Consider the following 16,535-nt stretch of genomic DNA (forward strand, 5'->3'; position numbering starts at 1 on the left):
CCCTATCTTCTCCTGAGGAGACGCCAGTCACATGCACCCACAAGAGAGACTGCGGGGAAAGCAAGATAAGATGGGTGCTGTATGCCTTTCATGTCGTTTTCTATTATTGAGACTTTTCTGAATTATAATTCATTAAAGAGGCCTGATGGAGAGGTTTTTACCTCCCAATGTTATTCACATAGAATAGAATTACTTCAATTAAACATTTTAAGGCAAATTGTCAATTTTCCTTAAAGAAAAAGAAAGCATTTATTTCTACAGAAAGATCCTCATCTAATCCATAAAATGGTGCTTGCAGATGTGATTTTCCCCCTGATAAGCTCAGAGCTACGAGGAACAAGACGGCACAGTCCCTGGATCCCGTGAGCCAGCTCTTCCTCAGGACTCTGCTTGGGCATGTGCCTGCCTCGGCCTCCCTGGGGGGAGACTCCTGTGGGACAGCGGCAGAGCCCCACGGTCACTTGGACACACTGATCCCTAACAATGGAGAGAACGCATCGATTTTCCTAGTTCTCGTCCTCACGGGGTGGCGTGGCGGGCAGAGGAGGAGGTAAGAAGCTTGGGGCCTGCTTCCGCTCTGTGCAGATGTGCAGAGGAGACAGGAGTTGGGAGGCCGCCATCTTTGGGAAAGCCAGCAGGCCTGCCCTGAGGCTCCGTCCTCCTGTGGCCTACGCCCTCTGGCCATCCCCTGCCCCAGTTGGAGCAGTGCAGCTGGAAACTTTGAGACTAGCAGGTGCTGGCCGGCTTGGAGCCGCTGGCCAGGCTGACGGGCCCTGGGTACAGTCCTTCAGGGATCACTGTGGGCACTCCTGGTCCCTCGAGACCTCTCCCAGGCCTGTGCTTATCCAAACCCCTCCCTGCACCCCACAAGAGAACCACTCTGCCTTTACTCGGGGTTTTGCTTCTAAAACAAAGCCCAGGAACCACCGGCAAAGGAGCTGGCAGAGCCTGTTTCTGAGGCAGATGGTGGCAATGACCCAGGCAGGGCCATCGAGGGCAGTGGCTCCAGCCAGGGCCGTCCTGCTTGCTGGTGCAGGTCAGCTGCTGGAAGGGCATCTCTCCTAATTGCGTCAGGACCATCACTGGCCTTGGGCCACCAGAGTGAGGTAACAGGGCAACTCTGTTGAGACCCCACTCCCCTCGGCAGGTGGTCCACGGCCGCCCCTCGACAGCCCCCATCTAGCAGTGTGCCTCTTCCAGAAACTCCTCTCTCCCTCTAGTTTAGTCTAGACACCATGATCCTGGACCCCCTGAGCTCCTCCAGCTGGCGAGGAGGGGTGGGTCAACGCACACGGGCACCAGCCAGGGTCGGAGACACCAAGAGCCCAGGGCTCTACCGCATCCGCCTCCCTCTTCCTCCCAAGTGCAGGTCTGATTCCCTGTGGACTGCAGTTTCCTGGGGCCCCTGTCCTACTCTTCACCACTCAGGGGGCCCAGTGGCTCAGCTCTGCGTAAGCTGCGCTACCCTCCTGCCGCGGAACCAGGGGGAGGCCCCTCTCCTGCGGGGACCCACTCTGGCCGTGGTGCACTCCTGAGAGTGCAGCTCCCCGCTCTAAATCATGACACTTGAACTGAATGAAAAGGCACTTCTTAATTACTTCATTAATAAAGATCATAAACATTCTCTTCTCATCACGAGGAAACAGAAGACCAGATTGCACAATCGCAACTAAAATATTGTTATGAATGTGAATAATAAGAGAGTTAATTCGGCTTACATAACCTCACCCTTCATTATATAATCCTTTGTGTAACATTAAAAAAAAATCAACTTGCCTATAAAGGTTGAATTTTAAAATGGTTCAGCAACAGATGTGCCAGGGAAAACGTACACATAACAGAGGCCCCATAAAACCTGCGTTTGCACACAGCAGCGGCCATTAATTTATGGTATAATCAGATTACTCTGCCCACTTATCGTACACACGGCAGTTCCCTCGTCCACACCATTTGGATGTTCACATGGGTTGTCTTGCTTTGCTGAGAAAGCCTCAGTCCTTCACGCTCAGTTGCAGATGGTTTGTTTCATAAAGTTCAGAAGGAGCTTTGACCACCACTGCCACAGAGGTAAGGGGCAGTCAGAGGCGTGGGATATGGCCTGCTGGTGACCCAGTCATGCTGCAGAGGTGGACGTGGTACCTCGTGCAGCTGGGACATGAGGAATTCTCCCAGGCCCCCCCCCCGTCTTAGAGATGGTCTCATAGCTCAAATAGCGTTTCTTCAGCATGGGAAGTGACCAACGCCCATGCTGGCCCTGTGGGCACATTCAGCAACCTTGGTCCATCACGGAAGGGTAGACACGGTCTGTTCCAGTCTCCATCCAGGGCCAAAATCCTTCCTCTATTCTCCCAACAAGTGGTGGTCTAGCTTCAGACAGAGTCATGCCGGAGATGGGAACCCCGCTCCGTCAGAGACTGCTAGAGCCCTGGACAGCTCGGACCTCTGGGATGTTCTCTGCCGAGCCAGGAGCCAGCCCCCTGGCAGCACGTCTGCAAGGATAGCCTCCTTCAGGCAGGCGCCTACTGCTCAACCCCTCTGGTCACGGCACATCGATCTCCCTTTGCTAAGCTAAGGAACCCATTCACTCAACTTCTTCCAACTTTTACCACCTCTAGGTTCACCCTTCCAGTGTCTGCCAGCGACTCACCCACCGAGTGTCACTCTGGACACGGCCTTGGCTGAGCATCAGGAATGGCCTCACTTCCTGTTAACTGAAAGCCCGAGTCCTCTCCGCACAAAGCTGCTGTCCACGGCTCTTCTTTTTACACCTGGATGCTGTCCCACCGTGTGCTCACTGTGGGTCACTGGTCCCTCACGTGTGAACGTGGAAGGACCTGACCACACCTCCGCGGGCCGCTTGGCTGGCTGGTCGCACACCTGGCAACCTGCGCTGACGTCCTGGGTCGCTGCCTGCTGTGGGGCCTCTCTGTGGTGCATTTTTGTGGCACCCCCCCTTCCTGCCACCAGGCACCCCAGGGAGACGGCCCTGGCTTGTTCCTTTCGGGCCCAGCCTGGCTCCCAGCTATGAGGGCGGCTGAGGAGGCAGCTCCAGCTGCCAGGACCACCCACGGCCAGCAGGCCCCGTCCGCGGCTCGGTCACTACCACAAACACTCTGCAGGGTGAGGAAGGAGCCAGGAGGAATGGAGGACGAGGACCCTGGAACTGACGCCACGACAACATGCAGAAAACGGGAAAAAGCACGGAGCCCCCTCCTCGTCCCCAGGAGCGGAGCGGAGCCTGCAGTTGCTGCTGGTTCCCTCTTTCTTTGTGCTTTTCTGGATTTTCTTGTCTTCGGAAATGAGTAGGCAGTCTCACTGCAAACCAGGGTCCAGTCTGTGTTTTCATTTTGCTACCAATCTTTATGCTCCAGACGCCGGGCAGTCCAGAACCAGCCACTCATGGATGGCCAGAGCCCAAGGCCTTGCGCCTCTCGGGGACAAGGTGCAGGGGCCGGCTCTCAGCAGAGCCTTGAGCTTGGGCCGCTCGGCTCGGCCGCCATCTGCACAGGCCGCAGCCTGGGAGCACCCACTGTCCCCGCACAGCCTCTTTTCTGGGCTCCTGAAGGCCGATCCTCGCCTCCTGCATCTCTGGCCAGCTCCTTCCTTCCAGCCCCCTGGCACAAGCCCACACAGCCACAGCCTCCTCCTGCTTGGACCGTGACCACTCCTCATTCACCTCTGGCCCTGAGACTTGGCTCCTGCCAGTCACCCCTCCCTGCAGCCAGGTGATCTTCTAGAAAGTGGCCTGTCCAGCCTGTTTTCCTGTTAAGGGCCTGGCCTTCAGGACCAGGTCCCCTCTGTCTTGGCGTCATGATGCCTTTAGCTGCTGTGCAGGCCACTCCTCTCTGATGGTCCCTTGCTGTCCTTGTGGCCGCCCAGTTGGTCAGCAGTCGCACTGTGGCCCTCCCTTGCTCTCCAGGAGGGTGTTCGCCAGGTGGTCCCTGGCCTGGCTTGTCCCTCCCCACATCCTCTGTGCCACCCCCAGTAGCTCCAGGAGGTCGGCCTGGTGGGGGAGGCAGAGCTGTGGGTTCCCAGTGCCGACCCACTAGGGCAATGGCCGTGGCTCCTGTTAGGCCCCAGGTTGAGGTTCCCATTTGCCTTGGCAGCATCGGTGGACCTGGCTGGGCCGGGCCGTGGGGTGAAGCAGGGTGGAGGCAGGAGACACGCTGCTGCCCTCTGGGCTCTTGGCCCATGGGCGCCCCTCCTCTGCTGCTCCGGTGGCCACTCAGCAGCCCCTGGTCCCTGATGACACCACATTCCCCTCACACTTGCAGCCCGTCCCGCCTGCACCCTTACTCGCTGTAGGAACGTCACTTTGCATTTTCCCCCTGGACACTGAGGACTGTGCTCCTGGACCTCCCTCTGCCTGGACGCTCCTCCTCATGTGGCAGATGCCACTCTGAGTTCCCCTGTCTCTGTCGCCTCTTCCCTTGGAAACACCTGCAGACCGCCAGTCCCAGCCTTCCCTCAGACAGGTGCAGCCCTGTCAGTGGGTCCGGCCAACAGCTTGGGGCAGAGTGATGGCCACCTCTCCAGCCCCAGCCTCTCCATATTGGCCGCGTTCTGCTCTCACTCCCTCCCCTCTCTGCAGGACAGGAACATGGGCTCCAGGCCCGGGGGTGGCACTGGCTCCTGATGATCCTGAGGGGGAGCACCATCACCCACCCTGACCCCACACCAGGCCACAACACCATCTGGGGAGCCGCAGAGATGGCAGTCAATAGCCTGCCCTGGCCAATGTCACTCAACTACCCAGCTTAAAGCCACTTACGAATTTCAGTTTTACAAGACAAAGAGTGATGGTGATAGATGGCGGGGACAGCTACACACAGTCATGACTCACTGAATGCCACAGAGCTGTATGCTTTCAAATGCTCAAGATGCATGGACCAGGTGTGGTGGCCATGCCCGTAATCCCAGTGACTTGTGAGGCTGAGGCAGGAGGACCTGAGAAACTTAGTGAGAGCATCTCTCAAAACAATAATGAAAATAAAAAGGGTTAGGGATGTGGTTCAGTGGTAAAGTGTGTCTGGATTCAAGTCCCAGTGGCAGAGGAATAATAATAATAATAATAATAATAATAATAATAATAATAATAATAATTTTTATATTGTGTGTATTTTAGCACAAAAAAATGGAAGGGGGCAGTGGTTAACAAAATTCGAAATCAATACAAACTTGAGTTTTGAAATGTAGACACAGCATGATATACTGCTTAGGAATAGTTCATCTAATGAAATAAAATTAAATAATTAAATAATAGGTGCTTTAATTTGCAAACACTTCCTGGGAACTGCCTTACTGAGTGGAAAACAAGCCCCTGGGCGGGACTGAGAGGCAGACCTGCGGCTGACAGAGCCTTGGCCCTGCAGTGAGGGGGGTCCCTGAGGGAAGGGCAGGAGGGGGGAAGGGGCACCACAACCGGCTTCAAGGCTCCCAGGTTCCTTTCTCGCGCCCCACCCTGTGCCCTGCTGCTATGAACCTCTCACTGCTCAGCTAACTGATTTGCTATCTGAAAAGTAAAGATCCAGAAGTACTCGGCTTGGAGACCTGGCGCAGCACCCTCATCCCCAGGGCTGTCATCCATCCCTGGGGACATGGCACGGGGTCTCCAAGTGAACCTCTTAAAACCAGGTGACACTGTTGAGAGGAAACTTCTGCTCTTCATCCATCTTGGTCTCACCCACCCAGCCACCCAGCAAAGAGATGGGGGTTACCCAGCCCAGCCTGGTGGCATCCCCAGGTGGTAGGGAGGAGAGTGAGGACCAGAGAAGTCAAGTAACTTGAGAAGGGCCACACAGCTGGAAGTGGGGTAGAGGTCACACCCCACACTGGCTGTAGAACAGTCACCCTTAACCACTCAGCATCTTGATGCGAGGCCAGGCCGACAATGGTGGACATTATTCTAACCACAGCCAGTTTTCAAAACAAGGTGAAAAATTTATATTTCATGATGATGTTTGTAGCGTCTAAGAAACCTCAGCCTAACGACACAGTGTCCACCTCCAAGGAATGGCCAAGGCTCCGTCCCCTCTGGAGAGGCACATGTGTGTGCTGTCACTTTCCAGATGGGACACACGGACTCCTGCGCCTCTTGCTCCCAAGACTGGCACCATGGGAGCTTGGGGCGCTCACGGGCCCCTGACGGTGGTGGCACTGTCCAAGGCTCACGCCTGAACCAGCGCAGCCCTGGATGGGTTCCTGACCCTTGCCCTAGACCACAGCTCTGAGCTGTCACAGCCACACTGAGTGTCGCTGCCAGTGCTCAGTCAATGACACCCAGAAACCATGACGGTGAGGGGACTGGCCTTCCTTCCCCTTAGGCCCGGGTCCTGGGCCACTGCCCAGGTTGGGCAGTCTCCACTCAGAATGTCCTCCATCTCCATCTTGACCTTGAACTCTGTCTCAAGGTCGTCTCTGTCATCATGCTGCCCAACCCTCCAGGGCTTTTAGCGTCCACCACCTGACCTGCTCTCTGCCAGGGTGGGATCTTTTAAAACTAAGGATTTGTGATAATTCAAGCTGCTTTTCCAGGCTAGACACAAGCCGCTGCCTAGTTCCAAACTCAGCCACACTCAGCCTCCACTGTGAGCAGGTGAGAGCTAAACCATGACAGGAACTGCTTTGTGCACCTGCGTCCCGAGCGGATGTGTGACACCGGTACATCCCGGAGGAACACCAGTGGCAACTAACAAATACTGAAGGAGGAAGTGATTCAAAGATGGATCCGAAACTGAGAAATAGCCACATTGTTGGGGCGCTGGGAACTTAGCCATCTACACAGGGAGCACCAAAACAGGAGCCTGGTCCCCAGACAGCTACATCTAAAATACATTCTGACAAATAGCACTACATTAGATACTATTCCCAGTTTAGGGGACCTTTGGGAAACCACTCCAAGTTTTCAAAAGTTTGGTTATTTTCTTCTAACAAATTACTTATCCATAAAACAGCTTTGCAACTTGGTTTCCATCTCTGGGCTACAGGGAGCCACTTGTTCCCTTACCGCTGCCTGTAGCTCAGGGCGTGGTGCGGGAGGAAGTCTTCGGACAGGACTTACTTCACTAAATGGTGACAGTATGGGCTTGAACTCCCAGGACCCTGGGCCCGCGGACCTGTGAGTCCAGCCGTGCTGGTTGGGGTACTCCGGCTCTTCCCAATCCTGAAGACTGGCCTGGCCACAGCTCTTTCCATGGTAAATGAGGAACAAGGAGACGGACACCAGACCAGAGACCCCCCTCCCCTTCCTCTGGAGAAATGAGGAATTCGTAAGGAGCTTGTTGTAGCAAGTGAGCCCAGACGTCAGACGAAACCGCCAGCCTTCAGGTACCGCTTACCTTTGCCAAAGCTTCTCAAATTCTCTGGGTGTGAGGGGAATATCAAAGCCGTAGAGTGCATTCTTTATGTCCCTGCGTCGAAGAATGCCGTTGCCCTCGTTGTCAGTTTCTATAAAATTCTGCAAACATTAGAAGATGGTGTTTAGGAACGTAAAATGTGCAGGATGACTTAGAGGACTCTCAGTGATCGATATGTGGGACAATCTGAGGTGGCTTTCTTCCCGTCCACCTGAACACCTTTTAATCTAAGTTTCAGGGCCTCACTGATCCCCTGGAGAAGGTGGGAGAAACCAGGAACAAGGCTGATGGGCACAAGAGGGCTGTTTCTGGGTGAGTGAATGGTCTCCGTCACAAGACCTGGAATCTTGTTCAGATCAACCTCTTGGGTCCATAGACTATTGGAAATAAAGGTCAACCAGGTCCTGGGAAAGGAGACCGAGGGTCATGACCTCAGCCATGCAGCCCGGGGACTAAATCTGTGAATGGTATGTAAGACCTCCATGTAGAAGAGGCTGAAGCTTTCCTGAAAGGTATTAAAGAGGGTCAAAATAAGTGGAAATACACTATGTTCCTGAATTAGAAGACTCCAAAATAGGAAAGAGGCCATTTTCTCCAAACATCCCAAGAGATTTTTTTTTTAATAGACTATGTCAGACTGATTGAAGGATGAGTCAAAGGAATGCCCACCAGTTAACTAAGATGCACCAATAAGTTACAGCAACCATGAAGATGTGGTGTGGGGCTGGGATGGACGAACTGACCAACAGAACAGAGCAAGGCACCCAGTGGGCATGGGGTAAGATAGTGGGGAAGACAGGCTACAAGGAAATGAGGGACACCGGGAAGGTCATTCCCAAGACATGAAATGGGTCCAGGCCTCATAGCACATCTGAGTGTCCAGTCCAGATCTCAGGAGCTCAGTGAGAAGCCAATCAGGTGAGTACCCAGGGGAGACGTGAGAGCACATCGTCATGCCTGCAGGGGTGGGAGACAGGACTTCTTACACAAGACCCACAGAGAAAGGTTAATAAATGTGACCACATTAAAAATACATTTGTCAAAGGACACCAGATAAAAAGCATAAAAACAGGGCACAGACTAGGAGAGGACATTTGCATCAGAGCTCACTTAGGGAAGAGGATTGACCAGGGCCAGGGCGTGGCTCAGTAGCAGTGTTCATCCAGCACATGCGAGGCCCTGGGTTCCACCTCCTACACCACACACACACACACACACACGAGTGTCCAGGTCACCAGTGGGCATGAGGTAAGGCAGTGGGGGAAGATAAGATATCGCCCAATAAGAAAGAATATAGCTTAGCGTGAAGACTATAAAAACTCTCGAACAAGCACTTTGCAAAAAAGAAAACCTGATTAATGAATACACAAATGAAAAGATGCTCAACCTCATTAATAACCAATAAAATGCTAATGAAAACTGCAATCAAATACTATTACACATCCACTAGAGTGGAAAATATCAAGTCTGAAGGCACCAAGGGCTACAATAAAGGGTCAAGTCTGTGTGATAGAGCTGTGGGGTCCACAGGGCCAAACGTATTCACTGTCTGGCCCCTCACAGAAAAAGTGTGCTGACTTCTGGCCCAAGATAATGACAGGATTCCTTTCCTATGCCTGGACAGTGGGCCAGTGGTGACCACTTTAAATTTATTTGAATTACAAGCATTTTATATATTCCACAGTAGAGTCACAAATCAAAAGACAAACTTTAAAAAAATTAAATCAAGAGAATTTCAAATCCCTTTAAAAACACACAGCAGGTCTGAAACATAAAAATCTTGGAAGTCACCTATCTGTCCCAATGACTTGTAAAAATCTGAGCAAATTGAAAAATCAACAACTCTTTTTAGGTTTATAAGAGAAGTGAGGTCATGGGTCAAACCATGGCCCCCAACTGCAGAGACAGATGGGGGTTCAGAGAGTCACCACTCGCTGCACCAGATGATCATGAGCACAAACCTCCACAAAATCAGGGGGACAGGATCAGAAAGAAGATCCCCTGGTCACTCCTAGACCAGCACCACACTAATACCACACCAGACAAGGCCTACGAGGAAAGAAAACCACACACTAATGTCACTTCACATAGAAGTAAGAATCCTCAAGAAAATATCAGCAATGGCAATATGTAAATCAGTGGATATGTAACCGATGTGATTCTGCAATCTGTATACGGGGTAAAAATGGGAGTTCATAACCCACTTGAATCAAAGTGTGAAATATGATATGTCAAGAACTATGTAATGTTTTGAACAACCAACAATAAAAATTAAAAAAAAAAGCTTAAGGAGGGAATGTTCGTTAAATAGTGACACTCAACAATAAGTGCTCAACAATCTTGCTCAATAATATCCTTTCTCTTCTTACCACTTAATTAAAAAAAAAAACAAAAAAACCTCAGCTTGGCATCTAAGGTCTTTACTGTGCCTCCCCCATTTTCACGTAATAAACCCTTAAAATAATTGCTCTGGGAATAGTTTTGGAAAAAAAAAAAGAAAATATCAGCAAACTGAGTCCAACAATTATAAAGTTACAGAGTGTGAGCTAGTGGTTTAACCTGGAGTGCAAGGACGGTTCAACACCTGAAAGTCCACTCATGTAATCCCTCCCACAATGGAGAAAAGGAGAGAAATCACATGGTCCTGCCATAGATAAAGAAAAAGCTCTTGGTGATGGAAGACACCTATGGAACAGCAGCAGACAGCACCACACTTAATGACGGGAAACTGGAAGCTTTGCCACCAAGATCAGGACTGAGATGAGGATGTCCCCTGTCACCACTGCTTTTTAACACTGTATTGCAAGTCCTAGCTAAGACAGTGAGATAAAATAAATTAAAGGTACACAGATTGAGAAGGAAGAGCTGACACTGTTCACAGATGACATGACTGTCTATGTGGCAGATACAAAAGAATTGACAAAAAGAGACCTCCTGTAACTCATGAGCAATGAACCAATGTTGCCCAATACAAGGTTAATATACAAAAGTCAGTCACTTTCCCAAATAGCAGCAATGAGCAACTGGAATTGGAGATTAAAATACAATACTCTTTACATTAGGACCCCCCAGAATGAGATATTTAGCTAAAAATTGACCAAAATACGTACAAGATCTGTATGAAAGAAATCAGAGAACTAAATAAATGGAGAGATGCTCCTATGGATGGGAAGTCTCGATTTCATCAAGTCAGTTCCTCCCAACTTGATCCAGAGGTTCAATACAGTCCAATTAAAACCCCAGGAAGACATGGATAAAGACCTGACTTAGGGTTCATATGGAGAGGCAACAGACCCAGGATAGCCCATGCAACGCTGAAGCGGAAGACCAGAGATGGAGCAGTGACCTGTCCAACCTGGAGGTGTGCTGCAGAGCTGCAGGCGTCAGGACAGTGTGGTGTCGCAGAAGGACAAAGTGGTCCTGGAACAGGATGGAAGCCCGGGAGCAGACCCTCATAAAAACCATCCACCGGTCCTTGGCAAAGGGGCAAAGGCACAACGACGGAGAAAAGCGCTTCCCAGCAAGCAGTCCGGAACAACAGGACAGCCCAGGCCTTCCACCCTGCACAAGAGACGGCTTAGATGGGGTCACGGGCCTAACTGTAAAGCCCCAAATTAAAACACCTAAGAAACAACAGATGAAAAATATCAGAGAAAACCTGAGTGATAGGGGTTTGGCAGTAACTTTCAGAAAAATGTAATACATGAAGAATTGATGAGTCAGACTTCTCTAGAATTAAAGACTCTGCTCAGTGAAAGACACTGCCAAGAAACAAAAACCAAACCACACCCTGGGAGGAAGAATTTGGAACAGACCTTATCTAAGACAGGACTATTATCCAAAACAATTCAACTTACAAAAGGGCTAAGCCCTGTTACGGTTTGGATGTGAGGTGTCCCCCAAAAGCTCAAGTGTGAGTCAGTGCATGAAGGGTCAGAGGAGACGTGATTGGGTTGTAAGAGCTTGTAAGAGCCTTGCCCCAGTCAGGGAGTTAATCCCCTGATAGGATTAACTGGGTGATAACTGAAGTGGTGGGTGTGGCTGGAGGAGGTGGGAACTGAGGCGTGGCTTTGGGGTATACAGTTGCATCTGGAGAGTGGAGACCTCCTTCTCTGCTTCTTGATCACCATGAGCTGCTTCCCTCTGCCACACTCTCCCACCGTGATGCTCAGCCTCACCTCCAGCCCCCAGGAATGGAGCTGGCCTTCTGTGGACTAAGACCTCTGAAACCGTGAGCCCTCAAACCTCTCCTCCTCTGTGATGGTGCTGGTTGGGTCCTTTACTCACAGTGGTGAAATAGCTGACTAAAACAAGACCTTCACAAACACCTCACTGGAAAGACACGATAGATGACAAGTAAGCACATGAAAAGATGCTCTACCTCACATGTCATCAAGGAAACGGAAATTCAAACAACAATAAGGTGCCACCTCATGCCTGTTAGAAGCCCTTATCCAGAGCATGACCACACAGACGTCTCAACAGGGAGTTGGGGGAGGGAGGTGTTTCAGGGACGAGGTGACCCAGCTGCTGGCCACACCAGCAGCCTGCTCACTGATTTGTGCTGTGAATAATCTGCTTTATTGCTCATGGTGATCAACTCTACTGGTTTGTGAGGACCACGAGGCAAGGATCAGACTGATCTTGGTTAGCACTGAGTCTGGTGCAAAGTCAGTCAGTATGTGCTGACTAAATCAGAGCATGGAAGGGCGAGGCTGGGCAGGTCCCTGGGGTTGGTTGTCAGAGTCCCTGGGCTCCACAGGACAGCAGCAGCAGCACCTGGGGCAGAAGGCTGGTCTGTTCTGCGTAACAGGCAGACTATAGGGAGAGGAAGAGGAGCCGCAGTGTGTGTGAGGGAAAGGTGGCTTCCGAGAAAGGGGGCTCAGGACTGCACGAGCTGGCGGAAGGTGGGGAAGACGGAGCCTGGCAGCGTGTCCCCCTCTTCCCCAGCTGGTACACACTGGGTGTCTAGCCTAGATCCTGCTCCATGCTCCTGGGTCCACAAGGCAGCTCCAAAAGCTGGCTGGCTCAGTGGGCCATGCAGAGCTTTGTTCTGGAACTAGGTGGCCTGGCCAGCAGCATAGCCAGTCCATCCATTGAGGACAGGGTCTAGGAGAGGCGGTCCTGGTCATGTGAGGGACATAATGGACAGAACTTCATATTGGGCGCAGGCCCAGAAAGAGCAGACAGAAGGAAAACTAGAAGATGAAACGAATTGGAGACTTGGTCAAGATGATGTGAAAGTACTTTCATCGTGCAGTTTTAAAACACTTTTGAGAGTGAAGTTCCTGTGTCCTTGTGCCACATGAAATGGTGATTCCACGTCCTCTGTTTCAGAATGAACCTAGTTTTGTCCATTCCATTCTCGAATCCTGTAGGTAGAGCTAGCTGTCACTGTCACTGCCAGATACACATCCTCAACTCAACGTCATAACCACAATCTGTGCGACTGTCATAGAGGCGTTTGCCCTATACATGATTCCTATAATTTTGGCAAGATAGGAAGAGAGAGCTCTTTAAAGTGCATGTTTATAATTGTGCAAAATTAGGTATGACAGCTTCTCATACTTTTCATTTAAATTTTTAATTCTGATCAAGCCTGAAATAACACCATGAATTTCCCTGATGTAACTCCTACAATTACTCACCTTCCTAAGTGTCAGTTGACCTTGAAAGTGAGAATTTAGTTTAGAAACATCTCAAAGACTCAAGATGGCGCCCACCACTCGTCTACTTCTCTCCGAGGCAGAACCAGAACAGCAGCACTGAGGGCCACGCCTGGGGCTTGGCAGACGTCAGGCAAAGGAACTGCACTTACCGCAGCCACCACCTAGTCCTGCTCCAACTTTGGCAGATACCTCAATTTAAACAATGGGGGGACAAAAGCCCCCAACCAGTGACCTGTCCCCAGGTGGACACAGCTAGGAGTATCTGACATCCTGCTCCTAGATAGTCACCCCCACATTAACAGCAGAGAGAAAAACACAACCGTTGTGGACATCAGATAATGTTGAGGGTCCTTGACATTAGTCCCTCCCACCCCCTGCCAGATGGCACATCACTGTCAAGACCGGACGTGAGTGCCACCGAGGGGGAGCTGTGATCCCAGCCCCAGCTTTCCACATGAAACACCAGAACTATTCCTGCGTCTACAGAGGCCCCAAACTGCAGGTTCTTTAATCACAAGTGGAAAAACCAGCATTGGAATCTCCTTTAAGTAACACAGTCAGTATCAACAGTGTCCATGCAAACCCTAGCACCTGACAGGAGGAGAAACCACAGAGGGCGCATCCCAAACACTCTTCTATGTCACACCTGCCCGAATTACCAGAGGGACCCCACTCTTGTGGTACTCTAATAAGGTTCACATTGTGTCGAAACCCACCCATCACAGCCACAGGAGCCATAGGGAGATTACACTGTAATTGGAATCAATTCAACCCTACACGACAAACGACACCCCAAGACACAGTGTCAAGGGAAGGCCTTTGCATAAAAATGGAGAGAGATCCATCCCAAAGATGCATAAATAGCACAGAAACTCAAGAAATATGAAGAAACAAGGCAATATGACTCCTAAAGTTCATTTTTCTACAATAACAGATTCCATAGACATAGAAGTGAATGAAGTGCTGGAAAAAGAATAGTTTTTAAAAAGATTATTGAATTCCAAGAGAATACAGGTAAACACTTGAATGAATTAAGGAAGACGATGCAGGATATGAATGAGAAATTCAGTAAAAAAGATAGAAATTTTGAAAAAGAACCAAATAAATCTTGTAAATCAAAAGCTTAATAAGACAGATGAAAAACTCAGTTGAACCAACCGACCAGGTCAAGCAAAAGAAAGAATATCAGAGCTTAAAGACAATTGTGATGAAATATTACATTCATACAAAAATAAAGGAAAAAAAAGAAACAATGAGTGACACAGACTCAATGGGAACACCATAAAAGACACAATATTTCATAAATGGCATACAGACTGAAGGCACAGAAAACCTAGTCCATGACATAATAGAGGAAAATCACCCAAATCTTGGGCAAGACATGGACATTGAAGTACAGGAGGCATTCAGAACTCCAAATGGACACGGCAGAAAAGAACCTGTCCACAAGATATTAAATTGCCATGTTAATTGATAGGACAGAGAAAGAATATTAAAATCTGTAGGAGAGCACCAAGTCACATTCAAAGGCAGACCCATGAGACCAACAGAAGATCTTTCATTAGAGATCCCGAAGGCCAGTAGAGCATGGAATGATCTATTTCAGTCCTGAAAGAAAATGACCACCAACCAAGATTGCCCTACTCAGAACTGAAGGAGAAGTAGACGTCCAAGAGAAGCATGAACTAAGGAATCCATGGCCACCAGACCAGCACTAGGAAGACGCCCAGGAGAGGAAGGATGATCGTCACAGCTCATGAGACGGTAGACCTCACTGAAGAGTAGGCCTGCAAGTGAAAACCAGGGAATCATCAAACAGGAACAACGCAGACGCCACCAAACTCACCAAGAATGTTCAAAACAACCAGAAGAAACAAGAAAAGTTCAGGAACAACGCAGACCTTTCCATAATAACCGAATGCAAATGGTCTCATTCTCCAGTTCAAAGACTCAGGCTGAATGGATCATAAAACAAGGCACATCAATAGGCGCTGCAGAGACTCGCCTCACTGCAGACGGACACAGACTGAAAGTGAGAGGAGATAACACTCCATGCAAATGAAATCCCAAGTGAGCAGGGACAGCCAGGCTTGTCTCTGACAAAACAGCCTCCAAGACAAAAATGGGAAGAGACAAAAAGGTCAGGAACATCAACCGGGAAAAGTTCATCAAGAAAATCTAAGGATCCTAAATATATGTGCCGTGACTGCCAGACGTCGACTCTGATAAGGGAGAAGAGCAGGCCCAAATCTGATAATAGTGGGAGACCTCAATACTTCACTCCCACCAATAGACAAAAAATTAGCAAAGAAGCATCAGTTACATTGAACTGTAGATCAGAGGACTTGACAGACATGTTACAGGACTAACAGAATGTTTCATCTAACAGCTTCAGAATATACGTACTTTTAATTAGCATATGGAACTTTTTCCAAAATAGACCATATTTCAGACTACAAAACAAGTCCAATAAATTCAAAAACTGAAATAATTGATTGCATCTTATCTGATTACAATAGAATTAAATTAGAAATCAACAGCCAGAGAAATTTCAGAAATTATACAGGGAGATTAGACCACACACTACTAACTGAACAGGTCACTGAAGAAGTGGGGGGAATTCAAGATTCCTTTAAACAATAGAAATGGGAGCACAACATATCAGAACTTCCAGGACACAGAGAAAAAGCCCTACGATGGAAGTTTATAGCAATGAGTGCCTATAACAAAAAATATCTCAAGTAAACAATTTAACAATGCATCCCGAGGTCTCAGAAAAACAAGAACAAATCAAACCCCAAATCAGTAGAAGGAAAGAAATAATAAAAATTAGATCAGAAATAAGTGAAATAGAGACTGAAAGAACAGTACAAGGGAGCAACAAATCAGAGTTGGTTCTTTGAAAATAAAATTGACAAAACTTTAGTGAAACTAACCAAAAGAAAGATAGAGAAAACTCATATAAATAAAATTAGAGCTGAAAGGGGCTGGGGCTGTAGCCCTGTGGCAGAGCCTTGCCTGGCATGTGGGTTTGATCCTTTGCACTGTATGAAAATAAACAAATAAAATAAAGGCATGCTGTCGTTCATCTACAGCTACAAAATTTTTTTTTAGAAAAATTAGAACTGGGGCTGGGGATGTGGCTCAAGCGGTAGCGCGCTCGCCTGGCATGCGTGCGGCCCGGGTTCGGTCCTCAGCACAACATACAAACAAAGATGTTGTGTCCGCCAAGAATTAAAAAATAAATATTAAAAAATTTCTCTCTCTCTCTCTCTCTTTAAAAAAATAAAATTAAAAATTAAAAAAATGAAAATTAGAACTGAAAAAGGTGACATTACAGCTGATGGCACTGAAAGTAAATAAAAAAGGATTGTTAGGGAATATTTTGAAAAACAATCTATGCCAATAAATAAAAAAAAGGTCTGGATCCTATGGTCTACCAAAATTGAACAAAGAGGATATAATAAACCAAATAGATAAATAACAAGTACTGAGATTGGAACAGTAACAA

At 48.8% G+C, this 16,535-nt stretch overlaps 1 protein-coding gene across 1 annotated transcript in view; it reads right to left on the reverse strand.

Moving 5' to 3' along the window:
• The window catches only part of Efcab6 (EF-hand calcium binding domain 6), a 192,422-nt gene that overhangs the window by 50,347 nt on the left and 125,540 nt on the right, over window positions 1-16,535 (reverse strand). The window contains 1 exon segment of the mRNA XM_046429560.2: window positions 7,338-7,456. Coding sequence (XP_046285516.1) covers window positions 7,338-7,456 — 119 coding nt within the window.

This window comes from Marmota monax, unplaced genomic scaffold, assembly GCF_021218885.2.
Source record: "Marmota monax isolate L192 unplaced genomic scaffold, Marmota_monax_Labrador192_F-V1.1 WCK01_AAM20220418_F8-fsc00051, whole genome shotgun sequence".
NCBI lineage: Eukaryota > Metazoa > Chordata > Mammalia > Rodentia > Sciuridae > Marmota > Marmota monax.